General features: G+C 37.3%; 1 protein-coding gene across 2 annotated transcripts in view; it reads right to left on the bottom strand.

The window, feature by feature from the left end:
* Positions 1–860: 860 nt before the first annotated feature.
* LOC124721969 (uncharacterized protein KIAA2013 homolog) overlaps positions 861–23671 on the bottom strand; it is a 168648-nt gene continuing 145837 nt past the window's right edge. For both annotated transcript variants that reach the window (XM_047247139.1, XM_047247140.1), the window contains 2 exons: positions 3430–3554; positions 861–3278 (listed from right to left, as the gene is read on the bottom strand). In XM_047247139.1, the coding sequence (XP_047103095.1) occupies positions 3067–3278; positions 3430–3554 (337 nt within the window). In that variant the 3' untranslated portion in view covers positions 861–3066. The remainder of the gene's footprint in view (positions 3279–3429; positions 3555–23671) is intronic.

The raw sequence follows: 23671 nt of genomic DNA on the forward strand, positions 1-23671 counted from the left end.
GAAGGCATCATAAATTAAGAACCGTTATCAAGGAAAGTATATTTACATGCTCAAATTTGTTGCCAGTGGTGAAAATGTTTCAGAATGCTTTTGAAGGTACTCCTTTTCAAAATTTTGAGGATGTGTTTGTAACTTCAAAACACTGAATCACCTTGAATACCAAAGTGAAGAAATTCCCCCACAATGATAGACAGTGCAAGAGAATATGTTACTGGAGCATTTCTGTTTGCTGTACATGTCAAGTGAGTATAAAATATATGCCTTTATGTTGAGGAAACAAGTAAAAAGTTATTACTCATCCCACCACAGAGCAATTGTAGCCTTCTGCGTAGTTTCCTGGAAGTAAAGTCTAATTCAATCTGTGGTTCAGAGTTGATCTGTAATTTCGAATAAATACAAGAAACATGTACAATTTTCTCCAAACATGTAAACAATCCCATAAAATACTGGACTTCACAACAACAATATAAGTATAATATGGGTATTGCAATTATGCACTTTCCAACAAAAAGTTAAACACTGCACAACAAAACATTTCTGGATGTTTAATTATACACATAGTAAGTACGAAGAGCCCTAGCTATCAATTGTCACATGGAGAGGAGGCTGCTGATGCAACATTTAGCACATATTTTGTACAAACAGACTAAGTTTTAAAGAATGTATATTAAAAAGTAGCAAGTCTGTAAGGCACCTGTTAGTTACATATGGTTTAAGTTCTTTCTGTTATTGTTTTTTTTTCTATTCCATTATACTTAAACAGATAAGGACAAATTTCCAAACTTGTGCTACGTACAACCATAACCATACTTTGTGTCATCAGTAATATAGTTTATTTACATCAATAAGTGACTACCAGATATCTGTAAAGTGTTTATTAACATTACTGTTATAATTTCATCATTATTACTTCTGCTAGTTTATGCTTTGTACAAACCCCAAGTGGGCGCAGTCTTGAAATATTTGAAACATACATCTATATTTTGTCATCACGTACAAAATTTTCCAAAAAAATAAGGCATCCAAACTTCATTTATTTACATATTTCTAACCTCCATATTAGCATTGCACTGCAAGATCTATATTTCAATGCCTATCTTAGGATAAAGAAACACTGTACATTGATAAAATGTGTAACAAATAACAACAGAGAATGACTCTACTTTTGAAGTGCAGTATGCTTCTATAATTAAAAAGAAAGAAAGTAAAGTAGCTAACCTCTTCAGTAATGCCCAATGGTGGCAAGAATTTTAAAACAAAAAAATCAGGAGCAAAAGGTTGATAATGAAGGCAATGAAGTACATGTGAGCTTCTTGTCTGTATGGTAAATAGCAATGGACTAGACTGGTGATACATATTTATAGGTTGCTACAAAGTGGGCAAAAGGTCATCCAATTAAAAATAAAAAGAAACCAAACAGAAGTAAGAATAATTAAACAAAAATAAAAGTATTCAAAAAAATTAAAAGAGTAGAATTATGAAAGGAGAAAAGTGAGGAAGCTAGAACAGAACAAAATTGGGGCAACGAGGAGTAAATAAAAAAGAGAACAAACAAAAGCACCAAAGATAACAAAGAAGACAATGGAAAACTGATGTACAAGCAACATAAAAATAGAAACTACAACTTTACTTCATGACATGAAAATTTAAAAAGTGACAGACAAAACAGAAGTGAAACTAAAAGTGAGAATCTGGTAGATACAAAATTTCTAACAAAATAACTTAGTACTTAAATGCGCTTTGCATCCACCTAGTCAGTGGAGTTTACATTACATTGAAAATACTGCAGAAAAGCAATAAAATTGCAAACTGTAGATGACAAAACCATGGCAGTCTGTTTGTAAAGACAACAGGTGTGAATAATACAGTACCACTTTCAAACACATACAGTCCGAAAACAGTACCTTGTCACTGTTATGTGTAAGCAAATGAAATTAAAAATAATACCAGATCACTAAGCTTCATGAATTACAAATACTTTATAATTAAAGAAACTTTGCATAAAAGCAGCCTGGAAGTAAAACACGCATTAACTACATTTTGTTAACAGAAGTTGGGTGCAGAATGAAATAATAGTTTTGGAGAGGACTAAAAAATAGCTAACAGTGCTGATATAATTAAGTACACTACACGAAATAGTATGGGTGTATTTCCACCCCATAAAATCTCTGTGGGGTGACTTTTCTCTAACAACATTATAATTTAGTGTACCCTTCTGTTGATGAGTTAGCCAAAATTATAAGTTGTGTGTGTGTGTTATACAAATTTTGAAGTGTCTTTTACTGTTAATATTTCTTTCTTACTTTCCACTCCCAACTTTTTCCCTACACAATTTGAGGATGACACATCATCTTGTACTGTTCTGAAACTACTTTTTGTTACATAACATTCAGTCACTCTTTCTATGATTTAAATTATGATTTTGTTGGTTTGTTTAATGCACTCCTTTGTTTTATAAATGTTTCTGTTCATTTACTATTCACACAAGTATTTTCACATTGCTTTTTACTTCATCTGACTGACCCTATATCTTCCTCTACATCTCAAATATACTCAATTTTAAAATTCTTGCCACTGAGGAAACCAAACACATTCTCAGCTGAGAATGATTAATACAACAGCAACAGATTCTCGTTCAAGCACAACACAGGATATTACTCACCACCACCCACTCCAAAAGATAAAGCTACAATTTAAATACTATTTACAAGTAACTCATATTATCTGTTTCTTTTCTTCTATTTTTCCCTTTCAAGAGTTATTCTATATTTGATATTGTCTGTCTGCATCACATGACTTTTCATAAAAGCCTATTTCACTAGATCACTGAAATTTGCTGAACTCAACTAAATGCACTTCTATACCATCATCTCAAAAGTTTGAAACAAAGTGAACCAAATTTAACCGAAAAATTCAGAGCACCATGCCAGTTCATGACATTCTTGATCAGATGAATGTCTTTTTCTTAAATACTAATGAAACAGCCACAATGCTATAAATGCAGGATGTTCAAATATTTGTTATCAGAATATAACTGTTCCACAAGTAGCTTAAACAAATACAATATTATAGCCGGTGCATATTGTTTAGATCTCCTGTATATCGAGTCCTTTGCGGTAATTTGTCATTTCGGTGGAAAAGTTCATTGTAAATTAATCTAAAAACAAAAATATGAAATGTTGTTATTCCTAATGCTATGAACACCCAAAACATTGTTGAGAATCCAAGATGATGTCCATGCTTATGCAGTGAAATTATATGGCTATGCAGTGGAGGAGCTGCAACAAAAAAGTAATATATATATACATATATATATCTGAGAAATGTTAATTCAATTCAGTTCATATTATAAGCCAACACTGCTCATTTCAAATTTGAAATCTTAGAAGCATTTCGACTACTGTTTCATACAATATTAAAATATCTTACCTTCTTCTACGTTTTTCACATGTATTGCATGCCTGAGATCTTCCATGTGTTGCTTGTCATATGTAATATACAGTATTGCTGTTAATGGCTCAGTCAGCTTGACCTGGAACTTTGTCTTCTCTGATCTGCAAAAATGAGTACTGTATTACATTGTAAGAAGTGGTGGTGGTGGTGGTGGTGGTGGTGATGGTGGTTGTTGTGGAGAATGATGCATACAACATAAGAGTTATCAAGTTGAATACTCAGATCATTTGTTTTTTAATAATTATTCCTTAATCACTAAACATTTCCACACATGATATTCCAGTCTCTGTTCCATCCTCTTGTTCTATCACCTGACACTGACCCATACATTAACCTCAGTAGTGTATTGCTAATACTTAGTCTTGGTGAAATTTGGAAGAAGCTTCCATGGAGCATTGTGTTAGCTACCGCTGGTCGGTATGCACAGTCCACACTGTGACATGTAGGTTATAGCAACATGTACACAAAAGGATTGTACGATGGGCTAGCTGTGCTCTACGAAACGTGCACCATGCAGCAGTAATAGATGGAGAGGAAAGGATTGTGTTACCACACCATGGCTAGAATTATGTTATGAGTAACATGACAAGGAGCCGAGGCAATGCAACAAATCACCCCAGAGCAGTGAAAATAACTGTGAATTTTGAGACAGAGGCATTCAGAACCCAGCAGTACTACCACACTGCCAGGGCTATGCTAGATGACGAGACAAATGGGCAATGCCAGCTGCAGTCACAGGTTCAAGACCAGGATGGGCCAGCAGCCTCCTATCCACCCAAGAAGACTTAGTATCACAGCACAGAAGACCTGACATCTACACCAGCCACCAGCAGATTCCTGTCAAGAGGCAGCAGGTCACACCCCATGCAAGGCAGTCATCCCTCGACACTGTGGAAGATGCAAGCCACACCTAGTCACATAGGGATGGGCATTCAACATCAGAGGGCCATGCAGCAAGAAGGAGTGGGCTGCTGACAACATAGCCTTGGCCTACTGATGGGCCACTGGCTCACGTCCGTGGTATGACATCACCGCAGGATGCCAACGCAAGTACCATCCATCTGGGGTGTTGACCGTCACTGGCATGCTACAATGGATTAGACCATGTCCACCTCTCTGTGATGACAGAGGAATGTTGCGATTAAAAGCAATAAAGTGACTTTTCAACCACTAGTCTGTCACTGTGCCTCACTGGCCCACCACTCAGTCCTACCCCTGGACAGTTGGACCCATGCGTGTGTGTGTGTGTGTGTGTGTGTGTGTGTGTGTGTGTGTGTGTGTGTGGTTTTTTAACTCAAGGGCACTCAGTGCCAAGGTTATCAGTGTCCTTATACATATTACAACAATTGAATGTGTATAAAATGACTGACATTCTAGTCACACAATGAGGAGGAATCATATAAAATTATACTCATTCACTTACTCCCACCTCATTCACATTGACCCACACAGTCACTCTATCTGAAAGGTCTTAATACAACGGAGAAGTGTGAAAGGCGCTAGACACGGGATTGAAGCAGAAGTAAAGCCACAGAAGAACTAAAATAAAGCCAAAGGGAGATGTGACTGGTTGTCCACTTACAAAAAACATGGGTGAGCCAGTCACCCCAAAATTTGTGTAAACAAGTTGGAAAGATCAAAACACCTTAAAACTCTGATCACATTCATTTAAGTGTAACTTAAAGTAAATGGCAGATCTGCCAGAAAATCTGCCACTGCCCTCTCGTCCAAAAATAAAACACAGTCTAGTAAAATATGGTGCACAGTGATCTGTACACCACAAGCACCACACATTGGAGGGTTGTCTCATCGAAGCAAGAAGCTACATGTCAGAGGACTGTGTGTGATCCACGCAAAGATGGGTAAGCAGGATCTCATTCCATATTCAAGGCTGGAAGGATTTATGCAACAATAGTTGGCTTTACTACAAGCAGCTTACCATTTGACACTTCCAGCCGTTTGTCTTCCCATCGACGCATGACTCTGTACCTCAACAGTGAGGATATAGCATATATGGGGATGGCACACTAAAATAACTGAGGATCATGACACTCCTCCTTGGCTGCTACATCCAGCCTTTCGTTCCCATCAATGCCCATGTGCACCAGTACTCAGCTGAAAGACACCTCCCTCCCCATCCATTGTAGTTGGAGGAGGGCGTTCTGGATTTTCTGGACTACTTTATCTGTTGGGTACAAGTGTTGAAGAGAGTGAAGGTCACTCAGAGAATTGGAACACACAAGGAATTTAGCCCCTAAAGCAGACCTAGTTATCCCAGTCCTCACTGCACCAATGACTACAACAGCAAAATGTAAAGAACATTAATGGAGAAGGAGAAATCAGATTAATAGATGTAATACTGAATAAACAAAATTATGAACCAATCACATAGAAATTTTTTCTCTTCATTCTAGCTCACTTATAGCCTGCCATAGTTTAGTATTTTCATGATACTTCTATATCAAGTCATCTGAGATTTGTGAAGATGCTTGATATAATCAGGAACTGGTATCATTGGACAGATATGTATGTAGAGATCTCCCAAACATTGTATAAGCCACTGAAGGGAAAGCCAAAGACAAAATCTATGCCATGCCATGTCTCAGTTAGCCTCACAACATTTTGTACCAATCTCTCCTGCAGTGTTCTGCTTTAGCAAATTGGAATTGACCTCTTGGAGATGTTTCCTAAGCCGACAAATGGGAATAAGGGACAGAAGAACACACTGACTATCTCATGCACTACACAGTCAGGAAGGCTGTATTGGCTACAGAAATCATCAAATGTCTTGTAGAACACAATTTCAAAACATGGGGCACAACTTTTAATGATTTCTGATTGTACAAAAGTGTTTTATTTAAGATGTTCAAATGGTTCTGAGCACTATTGGACTTAACATATGAGGTCTTCAATCCCCTAGAACTTAGAACTACTTAAACCCAACTAACCGAAGGACATCACACACATCCATGCCTGAGGCAGGATTCAAACCTGCGACCGGAGAGGTCGCACAGTTACAGACTGAAGCGCATAGAACCGCTCGGCCACACTGGCCAGCTTTAAGACTGTTATCAGAGTTAATTTCATGATACAATATTGTGCACAGAGTGACAACTGCCTATCAGTTGCAGGCAAACAGTCTCTAAGAATATTTTAATAAGACTTTCCAGATAAGCCTTCAACGTATCATGACAATGAACAGAGAAACTGGAATAAGATACTGCCAACCATGAAATTCGAATACAACATAAGAAAGCAAGGCACTACAGGCTTCATGTAGTTCTTCCTAATCCATAGCTGAGAAGCTGAAACAATGATGGCTACTTTGTTTCAGTTTCAAAATGATGCTGCTCAGGATGCTTACATCAAATAGCTCATCAAGAGAACATCACTTGTCAGATGTAATCTATGAAGTCGAGGGTGATCCTACTTCCAGGAGACTAGAGCGCAATGATATTATCTATATCCTTTACATGAAGCATGCAAATCAAGACTAGAGGTTTCCAAGACAAAGAATATTAAAACCTGCTCAACTATCATGATGGCTTGATTTAAGCAACTCCAACTGATTGCAGTGAGCATGAGGTTGTGACAACATGACCAAAATGCAACTTTCCACAAACTTTGGGGTACGAAGAACCACTGCCTAGATCCAGATCTGGGAAGCTTTAGACCACTCCGAAACAGCGAGTACCTATTTTAAAAAGAAGGGGAGCAATGCCACATACTGTGGATAATAGGGCATAGTGCATTCATTATGTCAAATGCTAGTGATGGGTGGGTCACTAGTTTGACTCCCGCCTCCTGTGATTACATGGTTTTTAATCAAACTTATTCCATTATGTTGTCATTGTTATTACTTCTTCATTTAACTTTTTTGTATGATACAAAAAATGAACAATACACACTGTTTTAATTTTAATAACTCTGAGCTTAGAGACCTTAATTTCTGATACATAGGACAAAGATTTTTAAGAGATTTACTTGACTTCTAGTAGTTGGTTATTAGTCAAAATTAATAGGCATTTCATTATGCATCTGCGATCTAATACTGCCACAGGTTGTACATTGTTCACTGGTGGTGTGTGGATCACCGGTTTGATTTCCACCACTTGCAATTATTTATCATTTAACATTTATTATGCCTGAAAGTTTCTAGGCCTCAATCATTTATCAAATATTTCTACAATTTGCTAAATTCTATAACTGTATAAACAGAGGCACTTTCTGCTAGGGTAGGCATCTCATTCCATTTGTAGTTTCACACGCGCTCAATAAATACACTTTCAATGTGAAGATTTATTTCTTGTTGGTGATCCTGTTCACACTATCTGACCTTTACATCCCAACGTGGTTTGGCCATCGACTCATGGCTTCATCTTCCAGTACAAGAGCCTGCCTGTATGCACTTGACACATAACTTATAGTGAAACATATTTTACCTTATTATATGTTATACAATGAAAGAAGAGAGACCTTTAGTTTAAACAGGGATTTGCCCATAATTTTAGGTAACAATACAATGAGTGTAGTACCTATTATACACATCTGTGAATTATCCCTAGGATGATAATGTTTGCTTTGTGGGGTGCAGTTATCAGTGCCCATACAAATTCCCAACCTTTGCTCAGTTCAAACTCGCCACTTTCATGAATGATGATGAAATAATGAGGACAACACAAACACACAGTCGTCTCGAGGCAGGTGAAAATCCCTGACCCCGCCAGGAATCGAACCCGGACCCCGTGCTCAGGAAGCGAGAATGCGACCATGATACCATGAACTGCGGACATAAGGTAGGAGATTTTAATGTTTTGCAGTAGCTGGTTCACCCTATATGTTACATGATCAACCAGCCACATTCATCTACGTACTTAATTCTACTTGGTATGTGGAATGCTGAGTATCTTAATTACATTTTCAGGTGTGTGTGTGTGTGTGTGTGTGTGTGTGTGTGTGTGTGTGTGTGTGTGTGTGTGTGTGTGTATGAACACTGATAATCTTGATGTGGTGCATCCTACACCCAAACAACCAATGACAACATTTGGTCTCCAGCACATTTGGAAAAACCTTTCAAGCCATGGCACAAAATAAGTGTTCCAGATTTGCAGGCAGTGCGTTACACATCCCATAAATGTAGTACAAGGCTTTTACTGTCTTATTACCTCATGATAATTCACACCTGTATTTTAGGCAGTATTATGCTTTAAGAATATTACAACTTTTTCTTCTCCCATAGTGAAACATACCAAGGCTGGCCACCCTGAAGCATTGCACCAGTCCCTAAAGTGTATTCACAGTTGGTTTTCGTTATTTTATTAACAACAGGACATAAATTTTAGTGATCTTTCTTCAAGTCAGCTCATCGGCATCTTCGTTTCCCCTTGCAGTTGGAACACAATGGTGTGGTTCCTGTTGATTCTCTCCATAGGTGGGATTTTACTAGGTATGGCCATCACCTGAACAGGAAAGGGAAGGATAAACTGGCTGGGAAAATAGCAGGAAAGTTAAACGGGGGAGGCACTGTCATGAGTGATAAAATACAAGTGGTTATAGGGTTCAGAAAAGACCGTTCTTTAGGGTAGGGAGGGCAGAAAAAACCAAGTTTTAAGAGAGGTTAGGATTGAGACAAACCTTCAGTTTGAGAAAGAAACAAAAAACATTATTCTACCTTATTACATCAGCATAAACAGCTATAGGTTAAGAATTTTCAACAATCAGCAGAAATTTCAACTCTACCCAATTTTAACTCAGTCAATGTGAAATGTCAGCTATCTTTATACCATCAAAATATTCGAGGACTGAGAAATAAAATTAATGAATTAATTATCTACAAAGATGAATTAGAATCCTCCAACCCAGCTGACATAATCTGCCTCTCTGAACATCATGTGACCACTGGTATAGAGCTTTTAAGTGTTACAGCAGTTAGGTTAGCACCTCAATTTTGTACATCAGAAATGGAGAAAGGAAGAGTTGCCACATTCATCAGGAGCTGTCATAATTCTAAGAACACAGACATTCATAAATTTTGCGTAGGACAGCATATGGAAGGATGTGCAACAGAAGTAGAATTTCACAAAAAAATCCTTCATAATATTAAATGTATATCGTGCACCTGCAGGTAACTTTAATCTGTTCATAAACCACCTAGAAGCTGTACTGGCCCATTTAACAACCAAAAACAAAGAAATAGTGGTTGCTGGTGACTCCAATGCAGATTTCCTTAAAGACTCTCCCAATAAGAACTTATTTGAGTTTGTAACACTATCATTCAACTTAATTCCCACTGTAAAGTTCCCCACTAGGGTAGCCAATTACTCACAAACAGCCATTGATAATATCTTTAACAAAAGTCCAATGAACAAAACTATATTACAAAACCAATAGTCAATGGCCTCTCATACCATGACATGCAATTCCTTCTGTTAAATGTTTTTATTTATTTATTTATTTATCCTTTGACAAAGTACATTGTATTGATCAAGATATATTTTCATTTCATGCACCGACAAATACATAGTATTTACTGTCAACTGTTTAACAAAAATATAATTTATTACAAAATTATTCTAGGGCTATTTCATATTAAATTAGGTTTTGTATAATTTTGTACAATAATGGTACTGCAATTGTTTTGAACTGTAGTGCACATAAATTCATTTACACTGTAATAACAGTTTTCTATTAGAAAACTTTTGAGACATTTTTTGAAGATATTTTTATTGTTTATTTCTCTCAAGACCCCCCCCCCCCATGAAACATGGACCTTGCCGCTGGTGGGGAGGCTTGCGTGCCTCAGCGATACATATAGCCGTACCGTAGGTACAACCACAATGGAGGGGTATCTGCTGAGAGGCCAGACAAACGTGTGGTTCCTGAAGAGGGGCAGCAGCCTTTTCAGTAGTTGCAGTGGCAAAAGTCTGGATGATTGACTGATCTGGCCTTGTAACAATAACCAAAACAGCCTTGCTGTGCTGGTACTGTGAACGGCTGAAAGCAAGGGGAAACTACAGCCGTAGTTTTTCCCGAGGGCATGCAACTTTACTGTATGATTAAATGATGATGGCGTCCTCTTGGGTAAAATATTCCGGAGGTAAAATAGTCCCCCATTCGGATCTCCGGGTGGGGACTACTCAAGAGGATGTCGTTATCAGGAGAAAGAAAACTGGCGTTCTACGGATTGGAGCGTGGAATGTCACATCCCTTAATCGGGCAGGTAGGTTAGAAAATTTAAAAAGGGAAATGGATAGGTTAAAGTTAGATATAGTGGGAATTAGTGTAGTTCGGTGGCAGGAGGAACAAGACTTCTGGTCAGGTGACTACAGGGTTATCAACACAAAATCAAATGGGGGTAATGCAGGAGAAGGTTTAATAATGAATAGGAAAATAGGAATGTGGGTAAGCTACTACAAACAGCACAGCGAATGCATTGTTGTGGCCAAGATAGATACGAAGCCCACACCTACTACAGTAGTACAAGTTTATATGCCAACTAGCTCTGCAGATGATGAAGAAATTGAAGAAATGTATGATGAAATAAAAGAAATTATTCAGATAGTGAAGGGAGACGAAAATTTAATAGTCATGGGTGACTGGAATTCAAGTGTAGGAAAAGGGAGAGAAGGAAACGTAGTAGGTGAATATGGATTGGGGCTAAGAAATGAAAGAGGAAGCCGCCTGGTAGAATTTTGCACAGAGCACAACATAATCATAGCTAACACTTGGTTTAAGAATCATGAAAGAAGGTTGTATACATGGAAGAACCCTGGAGATACTAAAAGGTATCAGATAGATTATATAATGGTAAGACAGAGATTTAGGAACCAGGTTTTAAATTGTAAGACATTTCCAGGGGCAGATGTGGACTCTGACCACAATCTATTGGTTATGACCTGTAGATTAAAACTGAAGAAACTGCAAAAAGGTGGGAATTTAAGGAGATGGGACCTGGATAAACTGATTAAACCAGAGGTTGTACAGAGTTTCAGGGAGAGCATAAGGGAACAATTGACAGGAATGGGGAAAAGAAATACAGTAGAAGACGAATGGGTAGCTTTGAGGGGTGAAGTAGTGAAGGCAGCAGAGGATCAAGTAGGTAAAAAGACGAGGGCTAGTAGAAATCCTTGGGTAACAGAAGAAATATTGAATTTAATTGATGAAAGTAGAAAATATAAAAATGCAGTAAATGAAGCAGGCAAAAACGAATACAAACGTCTCAAAAATGATACTGACAGGAAGTGCAAAATGGCTAAGCAGGGATGGCTAGAGGCCAAATGTAAGGATGTAGAGGCTTATCTCACTAGGGGTAAGATAGATACTGCCTACAGGAAAATTAAAGAGACCTTTGGAGATAAGAGAACCACTTGTATGAATATCAAGAGCTCAGATGGAAACCCAGTTCTAAGCAAAGAAGGGAAAGCAGAAAGGTGGAAGGAGTATATAGAGGGTCTATACAAGGGCGATGTACTTGAGGACAATATTATGGAAATGGGAGAGGATGTAGATGAAGATGAAATGGGAGATATGATACTGTGTGAAGAGTTTGACAGAGCACTGAAAGACCTGAGTCGAAACAAGGCCCCGGGAATAGACAACATTCCATTGGAACTACTGACAGCCTTGGGAGAGCCAGTCCTGTCAAAACTCTACCATCTGGTGAGCAAGAGGAATGAAACAGGCGAAATACCCTCAGACTTCAAGAAGAATATAATAATTCCAATCCCAAAGAAAGTAGGTGTTGACAGATGTGAAAATTACCGAACAATCAGTTTAATAAGCCACAGCTGCAAAATACTAACACGAATTCTTTACAGACGAATGGAAAAACTAGTAGAAACACTGGAACACGTGAGGCAATACTGACCTTACGACTTATCTTAGAAGAAAGATTAAGGAAAGGCAAACCTACGTTTCTAGCATTTGTAGACTTAGAGAAAGCTTTTGACAATGTTGACTGGAATACTCTCTTTCAAATTCTAAAGGTGGCAGGGGTAAAATACAGGGAGCGAAAGGCTATTTACAGTTTGTACAGAAACCAAATGGCAGTTATAAGAGTCGAGGGACATGAAAGGGAAGCAGTGGTTGGGAAGGGAGTAAGACAGGGTTGTAGCCTCTCCCCAATGTTATTCAATCTGTATATTGAGCAAGCAGCAAAGGAAACAAAAGAAAAATTCGGAGTAGGTATTAAAATCCATGGAGAAGAAATAAAAACTTTGAGGTTCGCCGATGACATTGTAATTCTGTCAGAGACAGCAAAGGACTTGGAAGAGCAGTTGAATGGAATGGACAGTGTCTTGAAAGGAGGATATAAGATGAACATCAACAAAAGCAAAACGAGGATAATGGAATGTAGTCGAATAAGTCGGGTGATGCTGAGGGAATTAGATTAGGAAATGAGACACTTAAAGTAGTAAAGGAGTTTTGCTATTTGGGAAGCAAAATAACTGATGATGGTCGAAGTAGAGAGGGTATAAAATGTAGACTGGCAATGGCAAGGAAAGTGTTTCTGAAGAAGAGAAATTTGTTAACATAGAGTATAGATTTAAGTGTCGGGAAGTCATTTGTGAAAGTATTTGTATGGAGTGTAGCCATGTATTGAATTGAAACATGGACGATAAATAGTTTGGACAAGAAGAGAATAGAAGCTTTCGAAATGTGGTGCTACAGAAGAATGCTGAAGATTAGACGGGTAGATCACATAACTGATGAGGAAGTATTGAATAGGATTGGGGAGAAGAGAAGTTTGTGGTACAACTTGACCAGAAGAAGGGATCGGTTGGTAGGACATGTTCTGAGGCATCAAGGGATCACCAATTTAGTATTGGAGGGCAGCGTGGAGGGTAAAATTCATAGAGGGAGACCAAGAGATGAATACACTAAGCAGATTCAGAAGGATGTAGGTTGCAGTAGGTAATGGGAGATGAAGAAGCTTGCACAGGATAGAGTAGCACGGAGAGCTGCATCAAACCAGTCTCAGGACTGAAGACCACAACAACAACAACAACAACATCTCTCAAGAATGAAGGGAGTTTTTCAAGGGCTTTTGGTCTAGCATATGATGGCTTTTTTTGTATTTTGTGGTGTTGTGTGTAGGCTCATGAAAGAGGTTCCATTTTCTTGTGTCATGGTTGTGTTGTGTGTTGTTATCTCTAGTATCAGGAGAATAGTTGAATTTTGTCCAACAGAGCAGTTGGTATTGGTATATACTGGGTAATGTTAGTATTTTGAGATATTTGGTGTTCTCTGCTATGCACTCATCTATATATACATTGATATCTTCACTGTGAGAGTTTTGAAGTCTGAAGTTTACACAAAGTGTTTTAGTAATATTGTTGTGCAGGTTTAATTCAGTAAATCTTTGGGTGGCATTATTTACTACTATATTGGCTTTTATTTCTAGCTTTTGTGTGTCTTTATCCATGAACAGTAGAGTTCTGTCATCTGCATAGGTAACTATACTACCATACCTAATCATATTGTGATTTGTGTACGAAATGAAAAGTATTGGGCTAAGAATGGAGCCTAGTGGCACAGAGAAGTGTAAAATTCATGCTTTAGATTTCAGTATATTCCCTCCTGTTTGTCAGGTATGAGAGAATACAGTCTCCTGCATTTCCTCTTACACCATATACTCCTAATATTTCTACTAAAGTTTTGTGGTCTACACAGTTGAATGCCTTTGTTAGATCCATAAATACTCCTACACATTTATTTTTAGAGTCCAAGTTTGTTATGACATTTTCAATGAGATCTATTACTGCACCTATGGTGCATTTATCTTTCTGGAAGCCAAACTGATTCGTGGTGATTATTTCATATTTTATCAGAAAAGCAAAGAGTCTCTGTGGATAAGCTCATTCAAATATTTTTGATATGATTGGTAAAATAGCTATAGGCCTATAATTTTCTGGATTGTATTCATTCCCATTTTTATGTATTGGTTTTATCAGTGCTGTCTTTAAGCACTTTGGAAAAGTTCCTTCCAGGAATGATAAATAGATTAGTTATGTAAGAGTTTTCTTAAGTTCCTGCATACAGTGTTTAATTTCTATACTTGATACTCCATCAATTCCACATGACTTTGTTTGTTTTAGGTTTTTTATTATCTTTAATGTTTCTTCTTCCATCACTGGGAAAATTGCCATTGTTTTTCCCCGGGCATTAATACATGTTTCCAGGTGTTATTGTGTTTTTTTATTATTTGTTTTTTTTTTCTTTTAATTTTTGGCCTACTGTGGCAAAATAGTCATTGAAGAGCTTTATGATTTTATTCTGTTCAGCTATAGTTTTTTTTGCTGATCATGAACTGTATTTTGCTGTGTTCCTGTGAATTGGAAGATTTGCAATTTGTATTTATAATAGACAAGCAAGCCTTGCTTTTATTAGCAGCACTACTTATGTACTTTTTTGCTTCTAGTCGTTTGGCTGCTTGCAGTACTTTAGCGTACATTCTTTTATATTTTCTGTAGTACTCTTTAAAGTCTTCATCAATGCTAGTTTTATATACTCTGTGCATAATTTATATCTTGTTCCCAGAGACCAAAGTGCTTTTTGTTATCCATTTTTTGTTTTTATTTGTGGTTTTAACATTAGTTTTTATTACTGGGCATGTAATATTGAGATGAGAGGAAAGTGCGTCAATAAAATGAGTCACTTTACAATCCACTGATGGAGAGTCTTTTTCCAGTATTTCCCATCCTCCTTTTTCAAGTTTAATCGTAAGGGCTGTTAAGTTTTGTTCATTTAAGCTTCTTTTTTCCCATGTTTTTTGTGTCTTTTCATTTGTGGTGATATTATTCAGACGTATTTTTATAGTATCATGGTCTGACAAGGCTGTTTCTATAACCTCACTTTTGTACTGAAAGTCCCTTAAATATGTGAAGATGTGATCTATTTGAGTACAGGAGTTTGCAGTTATACGTGTTAGAGTAGCTATTGCATTGTACAAGCCATATGTTTTCATTGTGTTTAGGAGCTCCCTACTGTCATTTATGTCTTGCAATGTGTTTATGTTTAGTCACCTAGTAGTACAAGTGCACAGTTCTAGCTTAGGATGATATGTAAGAGCTCTCCTATGTTTTCAAAGAACGTTTCTATGCACCCATTTGGCGGTCTGTAGATGTTTAAGCTGTACAGTGAGGAACTACTTAGAACTATTTTTTGGCCTGTTAGTTCGACTACATTTTCAATGTTAAATTTTTTACATAAGTCAAGGCTGTTTATATGATTTGTGCTTCCATTGTTATGGGTTAGTATAGCGCTCCAACTCCCTTACTATACCTCCTGCATGAACTAGCTGTTACATTGTAATTTGCAACAGTAAAATTTAGAATTTCATGTTCATTTAGACCATGTTCTGTCAGAGCTAGAATGTCAGGAGTTTCTTCATTTAGCATTATTTCTAATTGAGTTACCTTGTTTTTTAAGAATTGTATATTCTGGTGCATTATTTTTATAACTGAATATCCTGATTTTATGTTTGTTTTTGTCCTATATTCTTTTTTGTTATCACCATTTTTTGTGGATATCAGATTTCCTGATTTTTCACCTGCGCTATACAATGTTAGTTACCTTTGTTTCTAATGATTTTACAAACTTCTGCATACATTCTGCTGAGTGTTACCGAACCTAATCTATTTAAATGTGTGCTATCCTTTCCCAGACAATTTTCACGCAGGAATTTGTTTGGGTCTATGAAGATAGCACCAAGACAATCATGCTTTTGTTTGATGGCACTGTTTATTTTGGGTATGTATTTGTCACTCACTGACCTCCTTTTTACGATTCCACTAAGTATGAGCCTGGATCCTTCATAAACACTTGTTGCTGCACGAATCATGTTTCTTGTTTCATTCACTAATTCATCTTCACTGTTGATTTTAAGCGAGTTTGTTCCAACATATATAAAAACACCTTTGTAATTTCGTTTGTGTTTCGTGTCCTGTTCTGTAGCCACTTGCTTTGCAATATTTTTGAAAAGTTTGTCGAGTTGTTGCACTCGTATCCCAGGTCACACGTCGATTTCGCAGACGTTAATACTGAACAGGATACAAAATCTGTTAAAATCAGAGCTCAAGAGGGTAATCAATAAGCCAAAAATTTATTATTTTAGAACACTGCCCGAAACATTCACTGGAGTGATGTTTACAGTGCTCATGGCATGAATGAAAAATATAACACTTTTGCTAATAAAGTGCTTACCTTATTTGAGCACTGTTTTCCCTCAAAACTAACCAAGCTTAGAGCAAAGTCTACAAAGAAGCCATGGATTACTCAAGGAATAGGGGCATCTTGTAAAACAAAAAGAAAACTGTATCTGTCAATCCGGAACAGTTCTGAGGTTGATGCTACAGCACATTACAAGAAATGCTGCAAGATATTAATGATTGTAATATGGACATCAAAGCAAATATATTACATGGAAAAGATAGTTGTATCAGATAACAAAATAAAGACAATATGGGATATAGTGTAGGAGGAGACTGGTAGAACTAGATATGAAGAGGGACAAATAGCATTAAGAGTAAATGATACATTGGTGACAGATGTGTATAGTGTTGCAGAACTTTTTAACAACATTTTATAACTGTCACTGAAAAGAGGGGTCTGTCAGGTTCTGTAGATGCTGCTATGGAATACCTCAGATCAGACATTTCAAGTACCTTCCATAATATGAATTTGACCCTCATTACCCCAGCAGAAGTAATGACCATCATAAAATCTTTAAAATCAAAAACATCTAGTGGGTATGATGAAATATCAACAAAGTTAATTAAAGAATGTGATTCTGAGTTAAGTAACATATTAAGCTATCTGTGTAACCAGTCATTTATCAGTGGAATATTTCCTGAATGGTTGAAATATGCTGACGTTAAGCCACTGTTTAAGAAGGGAGATAAAGAAATAACATCTAATTTTCGTCCAATTTCACTTTTGCCTGCATTCTCAAAATTTTAGAAAAGCTAATGTACAATGGGCTTTATGACCATCTTATCACAACTAACATACTGTCAAAGTTGCAGTTGGGATTTTTAAAGGGTTCTGATACTGAGAAGGCTATCCACACATACAGAGAAAATGTACTTAAATCATTAGACAAAAAAATGCAGGCAACTGGTATATTTTGTGATCTGTCAAAGGCATATGACTGTGTAAATCACAATATCCTATTAAGTAAATTAGAATATAATGGTGTAACAGGAAATGCTGCAACATGGTTAAAATCTTATATCTCTGGCAGGAAACAAAGGGTGTTACTAGGAAAGAGACATGTATTAAGCTATCAGGCATCATCCAACTGGGAACTAATTACAAGTGGGATCCCACAAGGTTCCATCTTAGGGCCCTTACTTTTTCTTGCGTATATCAATGACCTTTCATCAATAACATTACCAGATGCTAAGTTTGTTTTGTTTTCCGATGATACAAACATTCAAACATTGCAATAAATAGCAAATCAAGTGTAGTCTTAGAAAGATCAGCTAATAAAATATCTGTGGATATTAATCACTGGTTCCTAGCCAATTCTTTGTCACTAAACTTTGAAAAAACACACTAAATGCAGTTCAGAACTTGTAAGGGGTGTCCCACAACTATATGCCTAACGTACGACGACAAGCAGATAGAAGAAGTGGACAGTGTTAAATTCTTGGGATTACAGCTTGATAATAAATTCAACTGGGAGGAGCACATCACAGAAATGCTCAAGCGTCTTAACAAATCTCTATTTGCAATGCGAATTGTGTCAGACATAGGGGATATAAAAATGAAAAAGCTGGCATACTATGCTTACTTTCATTCCGTAATGTCATATGAGATTATTTTTTGAGGTAATTTATCATGCCAAGGCAAAGTTTTCCGAGCACAAAAACGTGCAATAAGAGTTATATGTGGTGTGAACTCAATAACATCCTGCAGAAGTCTGTTTAGGGAACTAGGGATACTAACCACTGCTCCCTTAATGAAATTCGTCATTAAAAATATATTACTTTTTCAAACCAACAGCTCAATTCATGGAATCATTGCTAGAAATAAGAATAAACTTCACAAGAATTTAAAGTCACTTACTCTTGTACAAAAAGGTGTGCATCATTCAAGAACACACATTTTCAATAACTTGTCAGCAACCATAAAAAGTTCAACAACCATCTAAATTCATTTTAAGAGAAGACTAAAGGATTTATTGGTGGCCAACTCCTTCTACTCCATTGATGAATTACTCAGTAGAACCAAAACATTTTGTGTGTGTGTTTGTGTGTGTGTGTTTATATATATATAAAATCTAACAAATGGCTCTGAGCACTATGGGACTTAACAGCTGCGGTCATCAGTCCCCTAGAACTTAGAACTACTTAAACCTAACTAACCTAAGGACATCACACACATCCATGCCCGAGGCAGGATTCGAACCTGCGACCGTAGCAGTCGTGCAGTTCGGGACTGCGTGCCTAGAACCGCGAGACCACCGCGGCCGGCAAAATCTAACATCTGCACCATTTCAGTGCAGTAATGTGTTAGTGGTAAATAAGTATTGTAGTAGTTCTATTATATGTTTATTACCTCATAAATTAAAAAAAAACTTTTTTTAAATTTTAAATTCAGTGCATTAATGTGATCTTAGTAAATGAGTGTTTGTAAAATGATCCTTTCATATAGTGTTTAAAAAAAAAAAAAAAAAAAAAAAAAGGCAATCATTCCACTTGGGACCTGTGGAAGGTACATTAGCTTATTTGTTTCAGTTGTAAATATTTGTCATGTATTATCGTTTTTTTGACATGTTCTACATCCTGGAGAACCTCCTCACTACGGATCAATTGGAATGAAAGTAAATCTAATCTAATCTAATCTTTATTCCACTCTGGGTCGGGCTGGAACATTTGTGGTACTTCTCTACTTTCCTCTTTCTTTCCACCATTCTTCTTCTGCAATTGTTTCGTTCCAATCCAGACTACTACTTCTCAGATTCATCTGTACTGAGTCAATCCATTTTTCTCTGTCTCCCTCTTGCCTCCACACTTGTTCTCCATCATTTGTTCTGGTATTCTTCTGTCTACCATTCTCTTTATATGTCCAAACCATTTTAACCTATTCTCCTTGATTCTCTCATTCAACTGTTCTACTCCAGTTTTGTTCCTGACATCTTAATTTCTCATGCCCTCTCTCCTCATTTTCCCTAACACACTTCTTAGAAATTTCATTTCATTGGTCTGGTTTCTACTTTCCTCTCTTCTTGTCACTGACCAGGTCTCTGATGTGACAGTCAGTATGGGTGTTAAGTACGTCTTGTACAGTATTTACTTTTACTTCACTGGTGCCTCCTTTCCCCAGACTAAGCCACACACACACACACACACACACACACACACACACACACACACACACACACACACAGGTAAAATGCAATGCTCTGTTGTACCCTTTTGCTAACTTCTGTCCCCATTCTTGCATTTTCCATTATTGCACTTCCTGGATATTTAAAGTAATCCACAATTTCAATATGCTGTCCTTTAATATTAATTTCCCCCTTGCCTTCTCTGTCTCATCTCTTTAGTACTGTAGTCTTTTTCTTCTCCACACTGCATTTCATTCCATATATCTTGATTTTTTCATTTAAAATGCCTATTTGTTCTGGTACCTCCTTACTGTTGGTTCCCCATGCCACAATATCACCAGCAAACAACAGTAAGTCCTTCCTCTATGAGCTTCTTTTGTCTTTTTCACAATTTCATCCATCATCATTATAAATAATAATGGTGACACCATACTTTCTTGTCTCAGCCCCTTAACATTTCTAATCCATTCAGTTCTTCCATCTTGAGTCTGGAAACAGCTAAAGCTTTTGTCACACATAGCTTGAATCATTTCAACTGTTTGTTTTCCAACTCCCTTTTCCCCACAGTTTCCTATAGCTCCTGTACTATAGTAAGACTTCACTACGTCAAGAAATGCCATCACCAGATTTTTCCCCTACTCGCAATGCCTTTCCATCAACACTCTCGTACTAAAGATTCGGTTCACTATTGATCTACCATGCCAAAATCCATCCTGCTACTCTTCTAACTGACCTTCCACTTTTTCCCCAGTATTCTTTCCAGTATCCTCTACAGTATTTTTTCTAATTGTGATACAAGTGTGATCCCTCTGTAGTTATCATATATTTTTCCATATTTCTTCTTGAACTAAAGGTATCATTGTTAACAATACTAAAATTAAAATCACAGCCTACAAATACACATCAACCATTAAGAACAGAGATAGAGGCAACTCCTTTCTGTTCTTCAGGTACACACTTCTGACTCCATATACATGTTAGCAATCTATGCAACCACCTATGCAGCCTAGTAGATCCTGGAGCCAAACATTTTATTGCCATTGAACATAATCACACATGTGCAAGAATGTTAGCATATTTATGTACTTTAGTTACTGTAAATGGCCACAGTGAGACCGAATGTTTATATCATTATTCCATTAGCTATTGTTATATTTTATTAGTTTACCATGATAATAGTGGTTAAGTTGAGTCAAATCAAGTCTGCAGAACACAAGAGTGATGTACTTTTGATGGGGATGGCCTTCAGACAATGAAAATTAGGTAGTGGCAGAAAAACTACTAGAGTTAAGTGAAGACAGGCACTTTTTGAGCAGTGCACTCAAGGGAGTGATTCAGAACACCTTTATGTCAAGATCTGGCTGGAGGCCATTACGTGACGTAATGTGTGATATTAGGCAGTGTAAGTGATAGATTCTGGGCAGTGAATGGCCACTAAAATACCTTAACTTTCAAAGGGAATTACTTTTGTGAAGTCTGATTGTGCTCTAGCTCAGAACTTTAATTTTCTCTGCTTAGAATTAAAACTTGACAAAGCATGAGTTCATACTTTTTATCTTTCAAGTGTTGATGTGTAAATCATCAAGCTGGATGCAGAATTATTTTGGACTGGTGAATATTTTGTTTATTGTGATCACAAAATGTACTTCTTTTTTCACATGTCTTGGATGACTATTTAGCTTGGGAATTCTGCTACCATTCTTGTAACACATTCATGCAATTTCATATTTCTGGTTGTTGTATAAATGGTAATTGTATGAGCACTTTCCATTAATTTGAGATTACTCACTTGAATAAAAATGTTTCAGCCTATTTCTCTGGTGTTGTCTACATCAATTTCAGACATTAGAATAAAACCCTTATATTAATTATTCATTCATCTTTGACTTAATATTTGTGATTATTTTATTAATTCATAATTCTAGTCAACACATACACTATTTGACTGCAGGATCTCAGGTAGATGATATTATTTGCACCAAGTTTAGCTGCAGGATACAAAAACAGATGTGTACAGCTAGATCCTATGACTTTATGAAGCCTTCCTTTTTAAACAGAGCCGTGCATAGTCCAAGTACCTAGATATATATCAATACGGAGATATAGTTCCACCTTTCACCAGATTTGTGTAAGTGCTTTCCTTTCTCATACTCCTTGTAATTCCATACAGCATTCTTTTACCTGCAATAACATCCTTTTCCAACTAATGTGCACTTTTCCAACTAACATGTGAATTCCTCCCGGCTTTTCCTCTTTCCTTCCACTACCACTTTCTTAAACCTCTTTTTACTTTCCTTGTATTCCCTTCTATTTTCTTCCTTTTTATCTCTGTTCCATTTATACCATGTATGCTTCTTTTCACTTTCTTCACCTGCTCATTCCACCTTGGTGTCTTCTTATCCTTTTCTCTTTCGGACATTTTGCCCCAGGTCTTCCCTGCAGAGTTTACAAATGCCTCTTTGACCTTACCCTATTCCTTTTCCATGCTTCCACATTCAGTGCCTGGGATTTCATGCTTAAATAACTTCCTGAAATTTTCTTGTACCTTACTATCTTTTAGTTTCCACATTTTTATTTTCTTCTCCCTTTCTGTCTCTATTCCTACCATTTAAGCCATCCTCATCTTTGTCACTATTACTCAATGGTCTCCATCAAAAGCTTCTCCTGGGAATGCTGCTAAATCCATCAAATCTCTATGATTTTGCTTCTCCTCCAGAAAATAGTCAATGACTGTCTTTGTCCTGCACTCTCCCACCCATATCTTATCTTCTGGCTATTTTTCTTTCTGAACCATGTGTTCCCCACAATCAAATCATTTATTGCACAGAACTCATTCAATTTCTCTCTTTCCTCATTTTTTCCCATATCTATACAGATCAATTCTCTCTTCCTTCCCTAGTCCTTCCTTTCCTACTTGTGCATTTAAGTCACCTATCACTATCACTTCCACATCTGTAATTGCATTCTCTAATTTCTCTATGAATACCTCTCCTCTTTATTTCCTGTCAGTGGTGTGTGTACTCCATTACTTGTCCTCAGACAAATCATAATCCTGTGACTTGTGTATTCTACTGTTTTCATGTATTCTTCTAGGGTTGGTTTTATTATTACATCCACTGCATTTCTGTCCTCTTGCCCACCACTCCAGTGGAGTGTGTATCCTCTTCTCATTTTCCTCCTTCCTCTTCCCTTTCACCTGACCTCACCAAGCCCTAATATTTCTATATTCTCCAACTCCATGAAGTCTATCAGCTCTTCTGCTGTCCAGTCTGGGTCATCATATTAAAGTGACTAGTTGCCCACTTCTCATAGTTCCTCCAGCACCCCAAGAATTGCACACCATCTATGGGGTATGCCGTGGCCTTTTCCAAGGCTGGTATTGAAGTACCATTCCACATAAAGGCTATTATTATGTGCGGTTGCTGCTGCCGAGGGCATTTTGAGCTACTGCCAGCATAGGTTTAGGCTGCTCCTAACAGGGAGGACAGACACCTTTTGTAGCCACTACTGTGGAGAACACATGCCTTTTGTTGTCGCTCCTCTGCAGAACAGATGCTGCAGTAATATGACAGTTCTTCCACTTTTTCCACCATTGAGACTTTTGCGTTCCTTTCTGCTTTCAAAAATGTTGGCTGTCTTCACCTGCTACCCTGTCAATGGGCCCTTACAAGGTTCTACCATTTGGAGACAGATGGACCCCCTGCTCCTTCCTCACCATTTGCTACGTGAGGCACAGGACTTGGGATTGGCACTGACAGAGTCACCTATCTGATATAAATGTTAGGTTTTACACTTTGTGAAGTAACACCTGTGACTTGTTGTACATAGTAAACTCTGTGCTTGTTACATTGTTTTGCAGACATTGTTGGTAAGAATTCTGTAATG

Source organism: Schistocerca piceifrons, chromosome X, assembly GCF_021461385.2.
Source record: "Schistocerca piceifrons isolate TAMUIC-IGC-003096 chromosome X, iqSchPice1.1, whole genome shotgun sequence".
In the NCBI taxonomy this organism is placed as follows: Eukaryota; Metazoa; Arthropoda; class Insecta; order Orthoptera; family Acrididae; genus Schistocerca; species Schistocerca piceifrons.